The sequence below is a fragment of the Nannobrachium achirus genome (assembly GCF_963921795.1).
Source record: "Nannobrachium achirus genome assembly, chromosome: 6".
NCBI classification, from domain to species: domain Eukaryota; kingdom Metazoa; phylum Chordata; class Actinopteri; order Myctophiformes; family Myctophidae; genus Nannobrachium; species Nannobrachium achirus.
In genome coordinates this window covers 33,087,385-33,107,831 of record NC_137815.1, presented here as the reverse complement: position 1 = coordinate 33,107,831, position 20,447 = coordinate 33,087,385, and the positions used below count along the sequence as shown (strand labels likewise).

General features: G+C 43.0%; 1 protein-coding gene across 1 annotated transcript in view; it reads left to right on the top strand.

The window, feature by feature from the left end:
* Positions 1 to 768: 768 nt before the first annotated feature.
* wnk2 (WNK lysine deficient protein kinase 2) overlaps positions 769 to 20,447 on the top strand; it is a gene marked incomplete at its 5' end in the record, with an annotated part of 48,379 nt that continues 28,700 nt past the window's right edge. The window contains 9 exons of the mRNA XM_080728145.1: positions 769 to 1,536; positions 10,910 to 11,082; positions 11,338 to 11,558; positions 13,270 to 13,427; positions 14,695 to 14,783; positions 15,944 to 16,163; positions 18,385 to 18,664; positions 18,894 to 19,207; positions 19,358 to 20,281. Of these exons, the coding sequence (XP_080584271.1) occupies positions 769 to 1,536; positions 10,910 to 11,082; positions 11,338 to 11,558; positions 13,270 to 13,427; positions 14,695 to 14,783; positions 15,944 to 16,163; positions 18,385 to 18,664; positions 18,894 to 19,207; positions 19,358 to 20,281 (3,147 nt within the window). The remainder of the gene's footprint in view (positions 1,537 to 10,909; positions 11,083 to 11,337; positions 11,559 to 13,269; positions 13,428 to 14,694; positions 14,784 to 15,943; positions 16,164 to 18,384; positions 18,665 to 18,893; positions 19,208 to 19,357; positions 20,282 to 20,447) is intronic.

The following is a 20,447-nucleotide window of genomic DNA, read 5'->3' as shown; positions in this document are numbered from 1 at the left end:
TCCTGCACACTGAAGCCGCTGTGCCGCAGTGGAGCACAATCTGATAACGCTTCTAATTCAACTGCAGCCGGACAACGCTCAATAGAACAAAGTATAGGAGGAGGAGGCGGACGGTTAAACGAACGATGCAGAAATATGGAGGTCACACATCTCAGAGTTGATTCTTTATTGCCCCTGTCAGTCGTCTGGCCAGATAGACTGGATGGAATAATGCTTGTTCTTCTAACAGCGGATCTTCATTCTTCATGACAGCTGCGCATTTGGCAGTCCCGTGATGAACGTTCCGAGGGATTAGTAAACATATCCTGGTATAGGCTAATAGCAGGGATTGGTCTACAGCGGAACGCATCACACTTTGCATGGAACCCACTAGTAAACAGTCCGTGTTTGTGTCAGGCTTATATGTTAAAGTGGCAATGACATCGAGCCCATCTTGGATAGCAGCAGCACCGCGGTCTGCTGCTAACTGCTGCAGCCAAGTGGATTGACGCGTAACAACAGGGAAGATCAAGGAAGAGAAGGACCCTTGTGCCCCGTCTAAAAAAGTGTTAACATTTTGTAACGTGAGACGTCCTTTAATATTTATGTCAGAGACTGCATAACATAACAGGGCCTATCCATGCTAGTGGCAAAGAAGTGCGTCATATGCATGTGAGTGTTGCAGGTAAAGGCAGCACACTCTCCTCCTGACTGTTGTGGGAGGATGATGATGATCGTCTTCTCTGTAGAAGGATGTCAACGGTAGGTGTTTAGAGCTTTTACTGTGGGATGGATTCGGGAGAGTCGGACTCTGCTTCAGCAGATCCACCGCTGGCGCTGGGATCCACATTTTCATCGGTGCCCAACATTCTGGAGCTCAAGTCGAGCGCCTGCAGGCCCATCCTGTACGAGAACGGGACAGATCACAACATCATGATAGAGAATGCCGCCCTGCGCGGAGCCAGTGACCCCAGCGCCGGGCCCTTCCCCTCGGGCGACTACCAAGGGATGGTCCGGCGACGGTTCATCCGCCGGAGCCTGTGGTTTTCCGACGCGGACGACGTTGGGCCCGCGTTGGACAGCCCCACGGACGCGCCGGAGAGCGCCGTCGACAACGACAGCGTCAGCCCCACCGTGGTCAGCTTCCACCTGCGCACGATCGTGGATCGAACCCGGTCGCGGGCTCTCTTTCTGGAGAACAACTCGAGCACCGCGGAGAGCGAAGCGGCACTGGAAGAGAAAGACACTAGCACCGCGGAGAGCAGCGTGGTGTGCGCGGAGGATGAGGAGAAAACAGATGACAGCAGGTGCACGGCAGAAACAGAGCAGCACGGCGACACAGACAGGACGGATGGACATGGACCGTCGTCCGGGGATGTCACCGGGAAGGCTGGCAGCGATGAGAACGAGGAGGAGGCGGGGATGAAGGCGGTGTCCACCTCGCCCGGGGGCCGCTTCCTTAAGTTCGACATTGAGCTCGGCAGAGGGTCTTTTAAGACCGTCTACAAGGGCCTCGACACCGACACGTGGGTCGAAGTGGCGTGGTGTGAACTGCAGGTGGGTTGACTGGTGAAAGTCCATCATCTCATCAGGATAATCTAATATCAGACTTAATTTGATTTTAGGTTTAAAAAAAAAACTTTATTTATTTATTAAACGTTTGATCCCACGTAGTACATACTCAGCCTCGGTCCACATAGGCCTAATGTATAAACACTATGAAGAGAGAGTGAGATTAGATAGGATATGTTATAGGATAGTCCTACTGTTCAGTTGTCACTGACAGACTGACAGTTTGGTTTGATTTGATTGATTGATTGATTGATTGATTGTTATTTGATTGATTGATTGGATACTTCATTAACAGTTTGCAGACACAGGTACAGGGCAATAAAGGTCTGCTAAAAGGATTTTTCCAAGAAAGCCTATATGGCTTGTTTCCATTGGGGTCCTGTCACTCCTGTGTAGTCAGTTCATCGAAAAGTAAACATATGTCTACTTTATGTTGGCAACTAACCTTTCTGAATAAATAAACCAGACAACAATACACACAAGATACTGTACAACACACAACACTACACAACTCACAGTAGCCCCTCTTATCACTTCTTGAAAATGACTAATACCTATTAGTAGGCCTAAATGTCTGAATAGCAGGGGTCATCGCCATGCTGGCTTGTGGTGGACATTTTTCTTCTCCAATGACATACAAAATGAATGGACAATAATATCACTAGAAACACACAAAGAGCTAGCCCTGAATGACCCTAACAGGTCTGTAACTCTGAGAGTGTTCAAATGCAACCAAATGGACCCTTACGGGTCCATTTCGTTCCATTTGTACACTCATAGAGGTAAGGCGCACTCCCAGAGGTAAGGCACATAAAACATTTGAGAACCATTAGTACTAGTTGGACTAATGTGCCATATAGTGTTTTCGTAAATACATGTCACATATACATATTCAGAAGAAAACCTGGAGGCTTGACATTCAGTAATTGGGTCTCATGATCAAAATGAGAAGATTATAATGGTGTGTAAAAATGAAAATGTAAAATTTGCCACGGACAAGACCAAGTCTTTGCCACAGACACATTTGTCTTTGTACAGATATATTGATGACCCCTGCTGAATAGTTCAGAAGTATAGAATATCTATGTTGGTCCATTTGTTATCAGTAGCATATGGTAAAAAAAATGGGTAACATCCCTCAAGCAAACACTAACCAAAACACGTTTTTCCTGTGGGAGAGTGAGAATACAGTTGGAGTAGCCTAGGCCATGATTTAACTTGGAAAACTGAAGGGAAGGAGTGGATTGTTAGCTTTTATCTATCGTTATCTAAACTGGGTAGCGTTCCCCCTCTTATTAAAGGAGTAGTTAACTCCAAAAACTACTTATTTTCTATCAATTATACGCCCTATAAAGCCTTGAATTCATGGAGATGTTTTTGTCGCATTCCTAAGCCAATAATTTGATGACGGGCTCATCCATCGGTCAATAGGAGACTCAGGAGACTATGACGAACCAGTGAACTCAGTGAACCGGAGCCTCCGCTGGTCATCAAAAATGAATTCAAGCTTCATGGAGTGTGTAATTGATAAAAAATAAGTCTTTTTTTGGGGGTGAACTAATCCTTTAATCCACTGGATGTTAAATCCACTGCATTTTACTAATTTGCTTATTTGCTAAAATGCTTTATAGACGGTCACGGTAGGCTATATACACCTGAGAGAGGGAAGATTGCATGATGTTAGGAGGCCGTTTCTTATAACTTGTCTATTTTGGGCGTGCAAAGGCAGGACCTAGTTGAATTGCTGTAAAAGTAAATGTCCGCAAACGCCATTCTCCCTATAAATACTATAAATACTTAATGTATTTCTCATTGGCAACTACGACACTCACATTCTCATACAATGATCCCCATTCTTTTTAGTTTCTGTTGAAACGATACATTCAAATCTCCCAAACTTGTAAAAAGTTGGGGACTGTTAGTTTTAAGTGTAGCAGCAGGTTTCTGGAGAAATCACAGGACTCAGTTGCTGTATATTCGTTCACTAATCTGTGTGCTTGTGGTAATTTAATGATTAGTCTCACTGACACTCTATCCATGTACAGACCAGCATAACCCTGGAGTTTGGCTAGTAGTTTTAGTAGTTGCCCACATAGAAAGAGCTTTCCAGTCAAGCAAGTATGTAACAGAGTAGACTGTCTGGCTATGTTGGTACTGTAGCTGTTGGTTGTTTACATCAGTGGTTTTTCAACTTTTTCATGTCAAGGACCCCCCCAAAATAAAAGTCTGGGTTTCCGAGGCTAAGGACCCCCAAATTGACACTTTATTTGCCTGCAGACCCCCATTTTTAAAGATGTGCCTGCAGGAGCCCCCATAAGAGGAGACTTTTACAGCTCTAGCAGTGATTCTCAACCATTTTAATTTCAAGGACCCCCCTGTATGACATGCATCAGGCTACGGGCCCCCATTTAATGGCGTTTCTTTTTCTTTTTCTTCATTTACCTGGAACGCCCTCAAGGACCCCTGGGGGTCCCCAGACCCCACATTAATCAATGGTTTACATCAGGGGTGTCCAAAGTGCGGCCCGGGGGCCAAATGCGGCCCAGAGTATAGTTTGTCAGGATTCCTTGTTGGGGTCAAAGAAAGGCTATTTTATTGTATTTTGTACCTTGCATGTCTGGTTACATTTGGTAATGTGAAATAAGGCAGAGTTATTTGTGTTTTGTTCAGAGCATACACCTGACAAAAGACCATTGAATATTGATGACTTGTAATGACATGCATACAAGTATGTATGTGCCTTTTTTATGGTCCAACTAAAGGTGATAGTCGGCCCTTGGGTGTTTTAATATGTTCTAATGTGGCCCTCTTTGGAAAAAGTTTGTACGCCCCTGGTTTACATACAGGCGTGTGGTTTATCGCATTGTTCCACGTTCTATGTCATTAAAATCAAGTGGTATTTAACTAGTGAGAAGTATGAAGAGTGGGTTAAGGCAAGAGGGCCTTTACTGTAGCCAAAATATGCCACGGTCAGTCCCTGAAGCACATTTGCCATTTATTGCCAAAGCATCTTTCAGCAAAACACTAAACCCAGAACCTCCTACCTGTTCTGGTGCTGCTGCACATGGCTGACCCTGTGCTGTGAACATGCGTATTTGGCACAATAACATAATAGATAATATAGCCTAGACTAGGGCTGTCACGATATGACATTTTACATGACGATTAATTGTCACTCAAATAATTGCGATTAACGATTTAATTGTTTTTTTTCGTTGACAATTACATTTCTGTTTGGCTTGTAGGCTTTGATGTTGCACATGGTAGATATGACACATAACCTAAATATACAAAGAAATTACTGACATATTTGACAACTTTATACTTAAAAAAGATCATTGATAGTGGAAATAGCCGATCTACAAGCTCACAACGCGTCGCGATGCGACGCGTTGTGACCTTGTAGATCTGCTATTTCCACTATTTTTTTTTTTTTTTTTTTAAATATAAGAACATTTTCCAACATGGAAACGATTATGACAATGGACCAATCCCCAATCACATACACACCCATTGTAACTGTTACAATGGGTGTGTATGTGATTGGGGATTGGTCCATTATGAAAAATAATCACGATTATGTAAAAAAAAATCACGATTAGACGATTATGTAATAATTGTGACAGCCCTAGACCTCTATTTCATTGTGCTTACTTTACTACTTAGATGAACTACTGTCCACCTCAAAACTGCAACCACCTCAAGAGTGTCGAGTTTAGACGTCTAGTCTGTTGTCTACTCTGTTGTCTACAGTTTGGCGTCACCACTGAATAGCGATGGCATTGTGTTTGTTGAAGAAACCCCTCATACGGGGTCAGGGTTGGGTGGGGCTAACCATAATCCTAAACCCACAAATACAGTACATCAATTGTCACGCGTAGGTCATTGAGACAGATAACAATGAACAAATGTTTCAGACCATGCCAAATGGTAGAATTAAAGATGGCACACTTCCCGCTCCGTATAGCGGTTAGCAGCACTGTTATGTCTGTGATGCAGTAGGACTTGAATTGTGGGCTTGGTTCCTGGGAGATCCGAGGATGATTCAGCCTTTATTCCTTCCCCCGAGGTGAGACCCTCCCCTTGGTTGCCTCTGTGCCTAAGTCCCTCTACAATAAAAACACAGCCTCTATTTATCTGCGGTGTGGATTTACTTATCACTGTGTCTTAAGATGAATGAAGATGAGTGAAACGGTAGAAAATGCACGCAGTAAAATCCAGTGTAAATGTGTTCATAACTCAAATCTAATCAAATGGACTACTCTGTAGTGTTTGAGATGATAGTGAATGACAATGCAAAAAATCACTCGCTGCAGACTTGAGAATGCTTTGGATCAGTTTAATAGTAGACCTTTTTATTTGACAGATTTCACATATTATTCGGACCGTCTTGGGCGGTATTGTTAGGAATACTAAACGAGAATACGTCCCCCTGTGGTATTACCAAGCAGATGTGACTGGGGAGTGTATGGTGCTGCTGATGCAAGCCTTCTGCAGCAGAGATAGTTTGGAGAGGAAAAGGAGAGAATGAAGGAGGCGGGGGGGAAAGGGTGGGTTCATCTGAGGATAAAAGAAATAGACCCAGCATCTGATACACACTGCACAACACAGAGTTCCTTACAGTACGCTAAAAACGTCTAAATGAATGCTAATTTACTGAATTTTCAGTTTGCTGCCTTGTTTCTTTCATACTATTATTCATTTTTGGATCACGTTGCTATACTATACCGACGCTATACTATAAATGCCACACCCTGTTTGGATGTTTTTCAGCTCACACTCTCCCTTGAGTCCTTACCTCACCTCTTAGCTATAGGAGGAGCATCAGTTTGAGATACTCAGATAAACGCAACCTCCCAAGAAGGATATGCGTTGTTGAGGTGTGGTAGTTAGATTAGTGGTGGTGGTGGTGGTGGTGGTGTAATCCTTAGCGAATAGCGATACTACCCGTAATCTAAGATGCAAGGCAGGGTATACACTGCATAGGTCACTATGGGCTGCGATTGAAACATGACTCTGCAGCATTCTTCGATAATCAATGTCAGGGGGCGGCACATCAATGTACATAATACTCATTACTGACTTTTGAAATACTATATATTAGGGGTGTAATGATACATTTTAACAGCGATTCGAATGTGATACACATCACGATAGGTTGACGATACAATACATGGACGATAGTGGTGCCTTCATGGCGATATGATTCAATGATTTCGGAAATCGATACAGTAACTAGCAAAAAATTCTGTGAAACGTGTGGAGAGTGCTGGTGTTTATGGGAAAAAAATATTATTATGGATATACTGTAAATAAGTAAACAGTGATTCTCTGGCAAATACATGGACATACTTGACATGAACACAGAGATTACACACATTTATCGATAGACCAAGTGTAGTGATATGGAATGGAAAAGTAATTAAACACCATTGATGCTACTTACTGTAGCATCGATGCAATCGATTTTTGGCATTGCAAAACAGTTTGATACAATACAAAGTCAAATGATACAAAATTTAGCTCGATATAGTTAGGTCGTTGAAATTAAAATCGATGCATCGGTGCAGTTACTGTATTGTTACACCTCTAATATATACCTGTATACTGTATACAATCACTGTTTCTATTAACATTTGGATGCTAAGAGAAAGAAAGTAGGAGGTTAAGTGGCATGCCTTCGTGTCAGAGCTGTATCTAAGTGACAAGCTGACCAAAGAGAAACAAAAATGTCAGCTGTTTTACTATTTATACAAAAGGTTCAGGGAAGCCAAGGTGGGGGCAAAAATATTGATCCAGCGTGTGGCCGTGTGCACATTCAATCTGACCGTACACCCAGAGGGGTACAGCGAGACTTACAGTCCCAATCCATGGTTTTATGACTAAAGTCTAACAAATAAAATGAAATAATATTGACAAAACATGACACAATATGACCTACTGTTGTTAATCATGAAAAATAACCAATTTATGATGAGCTTTCTGTAAGTTTCACCTACTTTTTTCCTTTTATCCAAGGTTGAAAATTGTGATTATTGTGCATTTTCTATAACCTAAAACCACCATGACATTTATTCCCTTTTCTACCACTTTTTGTGGTCACATGTTCAGATACTGGATTCTGATTGGCTTAAAACAGTGGTAAATCAGTCAACAACCTTGAGTTGGCTCATGTCCCTGCCCACTGTTGTGTTGCAGTTGTATAACTAAATAACCTTGCAAGTTACAACTGTGTTTGGTAGAAAAGCAATTTACCATTCGAGGGTTGTGGGTTGTTGGCTGATTTTCAGGGTTGTTGTGGGTTGTTGGCTGATTTTCAGGGTTGTCACAACCCTGAAACAGTGGTAAATCAGCCAACAACCCACTCCCTCTCATGGTAAATGGCTTACTCTTCCTGAAAATGTTCTGTATCTTCTTCACATAAAGGTGTTAGCAGGGATGGATTTGCTTCTGGGGGAAGGGGGGAGATCCATGCCTCTGCTTATGATATTCACCCTTCTGGTCATTCATTTATATGCCCGGTGGGGATATGTTTTATCTCTCCTTCTGGTCAGACTGAATTAAGTCTTAATTAACATGCATTTCCTTTTGGGAAATGTACTGTATATTGACTGATATGTTTTGACGTTATGTTTTGATAACATCACAATTTAACAATTTTAATATAAAACAACAACAATTCATTAACCCTGACGATCCCTATGTCCAGCAAACTTTCAAAATGTGTACGTTTTCTTTCTTGTTTAAAAAGAAATCGCAGATTTAGCTCACAAAGCATCACGATGCGTTGTGTTGTGAGCTTGTACATGTGCTATTTTTGCAGCGCATCATGAGCTTTAGATCGCTATTTGTCATACAACGAAGTATATAGGTTAAGAAAATGTCCTCCCCTCAGTTTTATTTTTATTTTGACAAATGCAACCCTGGGTGTTACAATGCGTTAGGTCTTATATAATAGTCCATACGAGATGTCGCTCTCGGTAAGGTGGCAAAGGTTACAATGCATTTTTGAAAAGCTCTATATCTGTAGATTATATTTTGGTATGATAACCCTTTCTGAGACACAGCTAAATTGGTCTTATCAGCTGCTAAAGTCGGTGTCCCATTAACTTTTTTTTCATGATTCTGCATAGATTGCAAGCATGAGTTTTACACGAAAAACATTCCTTCGGCTAAAAACGGACCCACAAAACTATGGTTTAGTGATGAAAAGGTAAGGTAAGGTAAGGTAACTTTATTTACAGAGCGCTTTTCAAAACAACTGTTACAAAGTTCTGTACAATAAACAAGCAATAATAAAGACAAGACAGAAAAGTGTCACCACTTTTCACAGTTTTTCCTGTATAGTAAAGTTAATCGGACACCGACTTTAGCAGCTGATAACACCAATTTAGCTGTGTCTCAGAAAGGGTTATCATACCAAAATATAATCTACAAAAATGCATATATTTTCAAAAATGCATAGTAACCTTTGCCACCTTACCGAGAGCGACATCTCGTATGGCCCATGGACTATAGGAGATGAGTACAGGCCCCTATGCTTCACTACTACAGCAGGTAGAGGATGAGTACAGGCCCCTATGCAGCTCCACTCTCTCAAAATACCAAGTTTGTTTGTAGACACTCCAAACATACAGTACAGAGACAGGCAGGTCTGACAGAGCTCTGCCTCGGAAACACATAGGCTCATCGGGACAATGAGGAGAATGTTGGACATCCTGTTAGGACAGTGGTTCTCAACCTTTTCAGGCCGCGACCCCCAAAATAACCATATTTTAACTGGGGACCCCCCCACCCTGACGAGTACTAAGAGTTGAGGCATTACATTTTGTAATAACACGGTTCTAATGTGAAAATATTTGAAAAAATATATATATTTTCAATGTTTTCACAATTTCTGCCTCAAATATTTGACAATTTGGCCAATGTTTAATTAGTCATTTTAGAGGTATTAACAACTCCTTAAATTGTAACTTTAGAAATGTTCAGATACCCTCTATTCACTTTATGTTGGTTTGTTTACTGTTGAGTGAGAAAACAATGTTGCACATTAAGTTAATCATCTGGGGACCCCCCGAAATAATTTAGGGACCCCTCTGGGTGTCCCGACCCACAGGTTGAGCACCAGTGAGTTAGGAGGCCAGTGAAACTGACACACTATTTACAATTCAGGTATTTACTAGTAGACATCTCAAAATGCGAGTTGCATGCCTCCATCTTTAACCCGCCAAATCTCTTTGCCGGAAATAGTCGCCTATTTTCGCAGAATGTTTGTCTGTCATGACATGCCCATAATAGGGGTGCGAGGACTACATTTTACATTACATAACTACATTTTAGAGCAGGGGTCTTCAACAGGGGGTCCGGGACCCCTAGGGGGTCCTCAGAGTTACTTCATGGGGGCCTCCTTTGTGTGATAGGATCATTCTTTTAGATTAACAACTTGAACCCTCGCACAACTATTCTGAGGAGAACTTTGGCCTAAAATAGCAGATCTACAAGCTCCCAACGCCTCACGCTGCGAGGCGTTGAGAGCTTGTAGATTGGCTATTTTTGGCAAATAGGTTTCTTGTAGAGGTAAAAAAGAGCAGACCAAGTATCGAGTGATAGGTCAAGTTTATAAAGTATCGACAATCTAATTGATTAAATGTCTGAAAAAACACATTAACACGAATCCAACATAGACTGATGACAGTGCTGTCAAACAAGTCTATGAATCTATCTATGAAATTGATGAAAACACACGGCAACACAATTTTATACAACATGTAGAGGGGGTCCCTGTTTCATCTCCCTCTCAGCTAAGGGGTCCTTGGCCTGAAAACGTTGAAGACCCCTGTTTGCCTAGTATGTGTTAAATAATGTTTATGTTATGCATTAGCATTGTCATCATGTCATGTTAGCCTAATAGGACAAGGCTTTACAAGAACAAATTCATGAGGATTACCAGAATAAATTCACGGCTGAAGCTTTTGTTTTCTCTAATGGTTTAGTTACAATAATTTAAAAAGCACATGGACATGGTACTGTGTTTGTTTCCATCTGAAAACCAGTTCATAGGCAAATGCAATGTTGTTACTGTATTATTGTAATGGAAAATGGTGAATGGTGTCATATTTGTCAGTTGATGAAAGAAAATAATGAAATCCATAAAAAAAATATGTCAAAAAACAGGGGAAAAAAGAAAGAAAAAAGCAGTAAACTTGATTTAATTTGGGCAGTGATGCACATCCTATGTTAAATTTGAACCTCAGCATCTCTTCTGTATAGCTCAGAGATAATCTATGCCAGATGAGTGACTGTGCTAGCCTGGGTATTGATTTAATGTCCCCCCCTTCCCCACACACACTTCCCTCAGGAACGAAAATTGTCTAAAGCAGAGAGACAAAGGTTCAAAGAAGAGGCGGAAATGTTGAAGGCCCTCCAGCATCCCAACATCGTGCGCTTTTATGACTTCTGGGAATCACCGCTGAAAGGGAAGAGGTGTATTGTTCTGGTGACAGAGTTGATGACCTCAGGAACACTAAAGACGTGAGTCAATAATTGCTTACAGGACATCCTTAGTCAAACCAAACATTCCACACGAAACCACAGTGATCTGTGGGATTCAGGCATCACTAATGTGATAACAGACAAATCTGTCCGTGGCATATTTTAAATGTTCTTTTTTACGCACCATTATAATGTTCTTATTTTGATCATAAGACCCAATTACTGAATGTCAAGTCTCCAGGACCCCTGGTGGGATTCTCAAGTGGTCGTGTTGGCCTTCTTGTCTTCCTACAGGTATCTGAAGCGCTTCAAGAAGATGAAGCCAAAGGTTCTCAGAAGCTGGTGCAGACAGATCCTGAAAGGCCTTCACTTCCTCCACACGAGGAAGCCGCCAATCATCCACCGAGACCTGAAGTGTGACAACATCTTCATCACGGGCCCAACGGGCTCCGTGAAAATAGGAGATCTGGGACTGGCCACGCTGAAGAGGACCTCCTTCGCTAAAAGTGTCATTGGTTAGTCTTTCGGTTGGTAATCTGATCTGTATGTGGTTGGAATGTGAACAATGTGATACTTATTTACACTGTATCCACACGTTTCCAACGACCCATCGTGCGTTGCGCAGAAGGTGTGCGTCACTTCCGGCGTCGCAGTCGAGTGTGATCTACAAGCTCACAATCGTTGCAACTGCGACGCGATATGAGCTTGTATGTCAGCTGTTCTCCAGATGTGTCCCACACATAACTCTGCAGTAAATTCCCGTGGAAACAGGTGGATACATGATTTTCTTTTTACTCTTTTGTTTTGCATTACATACATGAACATGAATGTTACATTGCATTTTGTATGTTCTATAATGGGGCATTTGAATGCAATTAAAATAGAATACAGGAATAATACAGGAAAATAAGAGAATGCATTTACAGTGCACAAGAAACAACTCACAAACCACAACAAAAAGGCAGCGTCAAACAGAAGTCTGCAGATTGGATTTTAAAATAACAGAGTTGTAACAGACCTGCAGGTTTCTGGGAGTCTGTAAACTGAATGCTGCTTCTGCACATTTAAGTTCTGACTCTGGGTTCATCAAGCAGACAAACTGAGAGGTCTGGATGGTTTGTCATGATGTAGCAAAATGCAATTTGGCCCGGCGTACCATTCAATACTTTATAAAACCCAAGTCATATTTCGAAATCAATGTTTTTTTTTTCCACAGACAGGAAGCCATTGTAAAGATCTGAGAACTGGAGTGAATACTGTATGTTCCACTTTCTTGGTATTAAGTAGTAAGGACTCAAAAACAGTACCATTCTGAATGATCTGCAACTGTCTGATAATGTTTCAGGGAGAGCTGTGGAGGCACTGTTACAGCGGTTGAGTCTGTTGAAGATGAATGCATGGCCTAGTTGTTTTGAAATCCTGCTGAGACAGCCGTGATATTAATTAAAGAGATAGTAGGCTGACTTTGTATTTGTCTTAATGTAGCTGTTGAAATTCATTCATTCAGGTCTTGAGTCCGTGATTACACCATCATTTCTGTCTTGCGTTGTGCTTTTTTTTTAACATGACCAAGCAATAAGCGCTGACTTTTAATCGTTTGTAATTAGCTCCAAAATCAATTAATGAAATTCCTACCTCTGCCACTCTGTTTTTGTGTTTGAATCTTCAGAATAATTTATGGCTGTATAATGCAGTGCTTCTAAAACTGGGGTCCAGGGATCCTCAGATTTCCCCGAGGGGTTCTAAATGGACCCTTAAAGGCAGGCACGTGCACACATAGACATCATAGGGGACTTATGCCCTTTTACCCGTCTGCAAAAATGGCCCTCTCCAGACCATGAATGCCGTTTTTACTATGGAGAAAGAAATGCATATGCCCGCTTTCCATGCCATACCTGAAGGCAGCATTCAAGAGAATTGCCTTGTCCAAACTCTCCTGAACTTGAATGCAGCATCGTATCTTGAAAGAGTTGCCCCTCTGTGTAGAAATCCATGCCATACGCCACATCTCCAGTGTTGGCTTGATTATGCTTAGTTCGGTGACCTGAACACAGAAAATAGGCGATCTCTGATCGTCTATTTTAGATTTTCACCAAAAGTTCTCTGCATGTCCCTGCTTAAAGGTCTGTAACTCTGAGAGTTATGGCGGTCCTTGAAATAAATGAAACCGTTTGAGAACCTCTGGTGCAATGTGATCCTCTGTTGACCGTATTCCCCTGTATCCAGGCACCCCAGAGTTCATGGCTCCAGAGATGTACGAGGAGCACTACGACGAGTCTGTGGACGTCTATGCCTTTGGCATGTGCATGCTGGAGATGGCAACCTCAGAGTATCCCTACTCTGAGTGTCAGAACGCCGCTCAGATCTACCGCAAAGTCACCAGCGTGAGTTCATGTTCAATACAGTTACGATTGCTGGCCCGTCGTCTCAAATGTCAACTCTTCTTCAGCATCGTTTTCTATGATTGCTTTTGTATTCTTCTGGATACGCATACAGTATACTAGGGCATTCACCAAATATTCGAATATTCCAATATTCCAATATCAAAGTCACTATTCGACGTTGTTCACCGAAGTCGAATATTCGGTTATTTTTATTTTTTTATTGTTTTCTCTTTGAAAAATATATAGTTTATAAAGCTTGGCTAGATAGGAATGAGTTGTCAGTGCCCTTGGTGGATGAATTTGTTAATGCTCTATACCAGGGCTTCTCAAACCTTTTTAGGCCGCGACCCCCAAAATAAACATATTTGAACTGGGGACCCCCACCCTGACAAGCACTTGGAATTGTTACATTTAATGTGACTCGGTTCCGCAGATAAATATTGTGAAAATAGCTGATCTACATGCTCACAACACCTCGCGTTGCGAGGCTTTGCGAGCATGTAGATCGGCTATTTTCACAATGTTCGCTTCTTGCTTACTTAATATTTGACAGTTTGGCCAGTCCTGTCGAATATTCGACTATTCGAATACTTTGAGGTCGAATAATTCGAATACTAAAAATTCGCTATTCGTGAATGCCCTAGTACATACAGTAAAGTAAGTCATGTCCTAGTATAAGCGAATAGGGGAAGGGGATCAGCGTCACGTGATTCATTGTTTGGCTCCGGCAAAAAGATGTGTGTCTCAAATTATATGATTATATTGACAGAATTGTTTTAATTTCACACAAGATTGGTGGTTGTTGCAATTACCTGCCCTACAATACTTCACCATATGTTGTGCTATGACGGGAAAAAAAACATTAAATGTAACAACGTGCACGTTATGTAATGCAATCCAATGGTGAAAGCGGTGTTGTTTTCACCCTTATAAAACATGGCGGCCCGTATGTGTGTCTCAAAGAATACGTTATCACTCTATACAAACAAGTACATTTGAACGGCAAACAAGATCATTTATCTAAACCCTGCATTTGTCATAGAGACCCCTTCGCAGCTCATCGTTGTCATAGTTCTGGAGATCTCTGCAAGGAATATAATAATATAAACACTAGGCTAGCAATGTATGGGAAGTCTGTCCTTATCAGTTTGTCTCTATACCACAAAACAAAACTGTTTCTTTAACAAGGAATGCAGGTCACAAGCTGCGTGTGGCTGTATTTATTCTGTGTTCACATAGCTTGTTATTTTTTGCCTTTGATCTCCAGGGAGTGAAACCTGCCAGCTTCCTTAAAGTTAACGACCCAGAGATTAAAGAAACCATTGGCGAGTGTATATGTCACAAACCGCAGGAAAGGTGAGTGGATCAGGCCCTATAACTGGGGTCTTGGAGGCAGTCAAATGCCTAATTTATCTAATGCAATGGTTTTAAACCTTTTTCATATAATTATATATTCTGCATTTGAGCCACGGACCACCATTTGATTTAGCCTCTCAAAACGAAGAATATTTTGTTATCGTTGGATAAAGATTTTGTCCACAATTCCACCATGCTGTATTGATGTTTGTACCCATAAGGGTCAATTTGGTTTCATTTTACACTATTGAAAGTTAAAGATCTATAAGGGTCTATTTAGTTACCAACTCTCCATCATTTAGCTGGGGACCACCTGGAACCCCCTTAAGGACCACTGGTGGTCCCCGGACCACTGATTTAATGTACTTTCAACTGCAAAAAAAAAAGTGTCACAACACTCTTGTCACCGTAGCATAAATCAAGCTTTAAAGGTCCTTCTTGCATTTAGACAGAGGTTGCCCCCTGACAGGAGAGTTTCCACTGTTGTTTATGTTTCTCTCGTTACAGAAGTATGACGTTGGTGCCAGTATTTGTCTCCTGCTGCTGTTGACGCTTCTGTGTGTTGTCACAATTCCTTTACTGACACCGTGAACTTTGTTCTGTTCCAGTGTTGATTTTGTCGACTAAAACTACGATGAAAAGGGTTAGGGTCGACTACCTGACGAAAACAGAATAAAAACTAAGATATGATGGACTACTACGACGAAAAGGGTTAGGGTCGACTACCTGACGAAAACAGAATAAAAACTAAGATATGATGGACTAAAACTAAGACTAAATAATAATATATTGACAATTTCTTCAACAAATAAAAACTAGACCAAAATGTTAGGGAGGGACATGGAGAACAGATCCAGTAGAACTAAAAGACAAGTCATTTTATGTTTGCTTGCGCTCAGATGTTGTGCCCTGAAAATATCAGATCTAGAAGCTCACAGCTCGTCACAGCGCGCCGAAGCGTGTCAAGCTTGTAGATCGGCTATTTTCAGCATGCAACCGAGTGTAAAATCAGCCATTACGACGTCATTAAGGCCCGGGCAAAATATGTTTTTGTGTGTGGACAAAATCAACTGTAGATTTAGTTGACTAAAATCCTATGAGATTTCAGATGACTGAAATCTCACTGGCGGTGTGCTTGTGTGTGTGTGTGTGGTCTACAGGTACACCATCAAGGAGCTGCTGAACCACGCCTACTTTGCGGAGGACACGGGTGTCAGGGTGGAGCTGGCCGAAGAGGACGATGGGGACAAGTCGTCCATCGCTCTGAAGCTGTGGGTGGAAGACCCTAAAAAGCTGAAGGGAAAGTACAAGGACACCGGGGCCATCGAGTTCAGCTTCGACCTAGAGCTGGAGGTTCCGGAGGTCGTAGCCCAAGAAATGGTACACAAGGAGAGACAGTAGCTAGAGAGATGCAATTCTGGGAAATTGCAAGTGTGGTTGCCGTGACGCGATATTTGGGAAAAGTTAAATGTTTGCATTTGCAAAGGCACTGAAGTCCAACAGTTTTCATTTAAATTATAATACCGTTTACAATCAAACTTACGATGTGCCATTTCTTATCTGTAATTGGATCTAAATTAGCCAGATTATGACTGACTTGGATTTGAGACTATGTGGCGTTTTGATTGATTTCAGGCAAAACACTTACAGCTATATTTTCGTCCATGCCTTACCCCTTATCCCTAAACTTCTTTGCCTTTTTTTAACTATTAAAAAAATACAAAATAAAAATAAAATAGCCGATCTACATCGACCCGTTGTGAGCTTGTAGATCAGCTATTTGAAAATAGGGCTATTGGAAAATAGGGCCCTACATATATCTACACCAAAAAAGTCCTTGCAGTCTTGTTTCCATTGGGGTCCTTGCTATTCAATTCATCAACATGTAAAGGAGCATCAAAAACATTCAATATCATCAAAAACGATCGACATCATCACAAGTATAAAAGACTATATGTAGGCCTACAGAGTAGAAAACAGGGTGAGGATGGGGGTTACGTATAAAAGGAGGAGTTATCACTAACTACCTCCGCCTCTGGCCTCCAGAAAGGTGGATTAATTTTCAGGGCTGTTTTGAAGGAAGCCAGTTAACTACGTCTCAATGAATAGACGCTCTGTTCTCCAGAGTGTTCTCTGGTGACCTTGACTTGTGCTGTGCTGGACAGACTGCTCTGCTGCACTCTATGTTCTACCATTTCCCTAGCTATAACTCCTATTGTTGAGAGGATAATAAAAGTTAATTCCTGATTTATATACTTGTGTTGTGCGGTGTGTTGCACACCGAAAATAGCACCCCTGAGCCCGTCTACAGTATTCTATATTTGGTACGCGTCGCCGGGACACAACAAAAAAGTATAAATCAGGCTTAATCCATTAAGACCTGAGGCCGATTCTACAAATGCCTTCTAAATCCTAACAGGTTTCTGAAAAATATATATTGGTGGCATTCAAAAAGAAAATTCACTTTAAAATATACAGTACATATCGTCGCTGTCGGGCAGAAACCTTGTATCTCCAAGTTTCAAATTTGTACATTTTTTCGCAAAGTAAAGCACTGCTTCATCATACAAGGCCATCACAAAAGTAGTGAAAACAGCAGATCTCCAAATCTCCAAAGCCTTTACAATGTGCTCCAACGGTGGAGGAAACCATAGCCACCAACCTGCTCATCAGGAGCAGTAAGGCGTTCAGTGTGTTGCTCAAGGACACGCAGGAGGCCGCTCTACCTCATGAGCTACTGCTGCCCCACACAGACTACCTGAGGGCACTACTTTTGATTAGATATGACGTAACTTGGGGCTCATCAGTGGTCCCATTAAATAAATTGCAGTTTGTGAGCTTGTAGCCATTTCCTTTTTAATGGCAATGTCATATACCATAGAAGCATAAAATATGTCACACCCTGTGTGAAGTGAGCGGTGCTCATTAAGCGTCCAGCGAAGCTTGGCCAATGAGCCAAGTGTGGGACATGCATACATACAAACAGAAAAATACATATGTAGGAGCGGTCAGCACCGCTCAAAAAATAAATAAAAAAAATCATAAAAAGATGAAATATTGTGGGCACTGGAATCAAGCAAACTCACTGATGTACTGTGTCTACATGCTTTTCAGTTGACTAGCAAAGTGGTTCTCAACCTGTGGCCCAAATTATTTCCAGGGGTCCTCAGATGATTAGCTTAATGTGCAACATTGTTTTCTCACTCAACAGTAAACAAACCAACATAAAGTTTAAGTGTATACAGGGTATTATGCACATTTCTAAATTGACAATTTGAGGACATTTTAATACCTCTAAATATTGGTCAAAATGTCAATTATTAGAGGCAGAAATTGTGAAAATAGCCGATCTACATACTCACAACACCTCGCAACGCAAGGCTTTGTGAACATGTAGATCTGCTATTTTCACAATAGAACCGTGTTATACAAAATATAATTCCTCAACTCTTACTGCTCATCAGGGTGGGGGGGGGGGGGGGTCCCCAGTTACAATTATGATTATTCTGGGGGTCGCGGCCTGAAAAGGTTGAGAACCACTGGACTAGCATAGTTCACGCAAGAATCCTACCGAACATCTCCCACGCGTCTTGTCCCGCAGGTGGACTCTGGCTTTTTCCTGGACAGCGACATGAAGATAGTGGGGAAGTCCATCCGAGACCGCGTGGCTCTCATTAAATGGCGGCGTGCCCGCTTCCCGTCGGGGGACAGGGAGGGGCCTGCTGAGAAGGGAGCCCAACAGCACCTCCTGCAGGTACCCAGCGGTGGTGCAGGAGGAGTACCACAGGGAGCCACCCTGGCCATGGCAGACAGCGAGGGGATGGAGGTCGAGGCACAGCCTACCGTGCTGAGCACCCTGCCAGTCACCACCATTACCGCATGTGAGAACCTGTTACCATCTATCTATCTATCTATACAGCAGTAAATGAAAACATTTTAACACTCATCTATTATTTTCTCTAATTACAATCTAAAATAGTTGTCCTTTAAGATTCTGAATCAGCATCCGAATTGCAATGAGGCCATAATCCACATTCCTTAATCTCTCCTCTACCTATAAAGAAGGCAGGTGGGCGAATTGTAATGGAATTTTATTCCTTGTTATTCCAGCTGACAGTGGAGTGGGGTTGCTAATGCAAATGGACGATCTCAACAGTGTCACCTACCAGTCACTTCCGGAGCCCATTTCCACAGCTCAGATCGTGTACTGTCCCCCCGCACAGCAGCCCCAACCTCAGCCACCCCCAGGGTCGTACCAGCAGCCCACGGCAGCACAGCCTTCGCACGAAAACTACTCGCAGGCAGCCACGCAACCGCCGCAGCAGGGAGCGTACCAGCAAACCAGCAGTCAACCGCAACAACAAGGATCCTATCAACATCCTGCAGTGCATCTGCTCCAGCAGGGTCCATACACGTCTCAAACAGTGAGTGACCGCTGTTACTCTCTCATTGTTACATTTTCTCCATTAATCTCCCCACATTGTTTACCATATTTCCTGTCAGAAATGTTGTAAAATAACTTTATATTTATATTTATATTTTTTTCCTTTCATAAAAATGTGTACCCCAAGCAGAGACACTCCAGCGAGCCCTTATATCTGGTATCTCAGGCGGCCTCTCTCGTCACAGAGAGCTCGGGGTGCTTGAGGCACGGCAGCGGCCCCTTGGTGGAGATGCTGCGGTGTAGGACCCCCTCTCTCACTAGGAACGTGAACCCTCAGACAAGCTGCTGTTCCAAGCAGGACCTGTCTCCACCGGGGTGCACGCCAGGTGGCCACGACAGCTCGGTGCACGCCGCTCACAGTCTAGATTATAATAATTACCCTCAACGTCCTCTCTTGTCCTCTCACAATCATCAACATCATCATTCCTATCATGATCTAGCAAGTCATTCCAACAACGCAGCCGCAGGTCACCTTTCCCTGCCCTTAAAACGCCCGTCAGAGCTGCGTCTGAGCCCTCTGCTTGTTGGCACCCAGCCCCGCCGACACTGCAAGGCACCTCTTCTCCTGCTGGCGGACAGGACTAACGCCGGAGGCTCTCTGGGACACAGACACATGCCCCCGCTTCCCCCGGCACCAACAGTCTATAAGTCCTCTCTCAGGGCTCCACCCTCTCCCTTAGTGTTAACCAGTCCGCTGGCTTCGCCCCCAATGGTGACCTCGCCGTCGCATCCTGCCACACTGTCCCCCCTCGCCTTGTCCCCGAGGGGTGTGTGCCACGGTAGCTGGGGGGACATCTCTCTTCTCGACCAATGCCTCCACCACATTGTAAGCCGCGGCAGGACGAGCCCGCTCAGCCTCCCGGAAAAGGGAGCGACGCACCAGCAGCGCCCCACATACCTCAGCTGGGAGCTCGGCGGGCTCGGCTTCGCCGCCCCCTCTGTGCTCGAGCGCACCGAGCAGAGTCGAAGCATGCCGGTCTTGTTTAGCCCCCGTCTGGACAGCAGCAAACTGCCGCTAGGCCTACGTGACATGGTGGGCAGACCAGGTCCGATGGTAGGTGAGAGAACTGGCAGCCTCTTGTACATGCAGGGGCCTGCCTGGGGCTGTTTCCTCTGCTGGTGGCTCTGCCAAAATGCTTCGCTCCGCTTCCTCTGCATCTTGAATGATGAGAACAAAATCACCGCAGCTGAACTCTGCAACCTTTGCTTAAACCACAAAC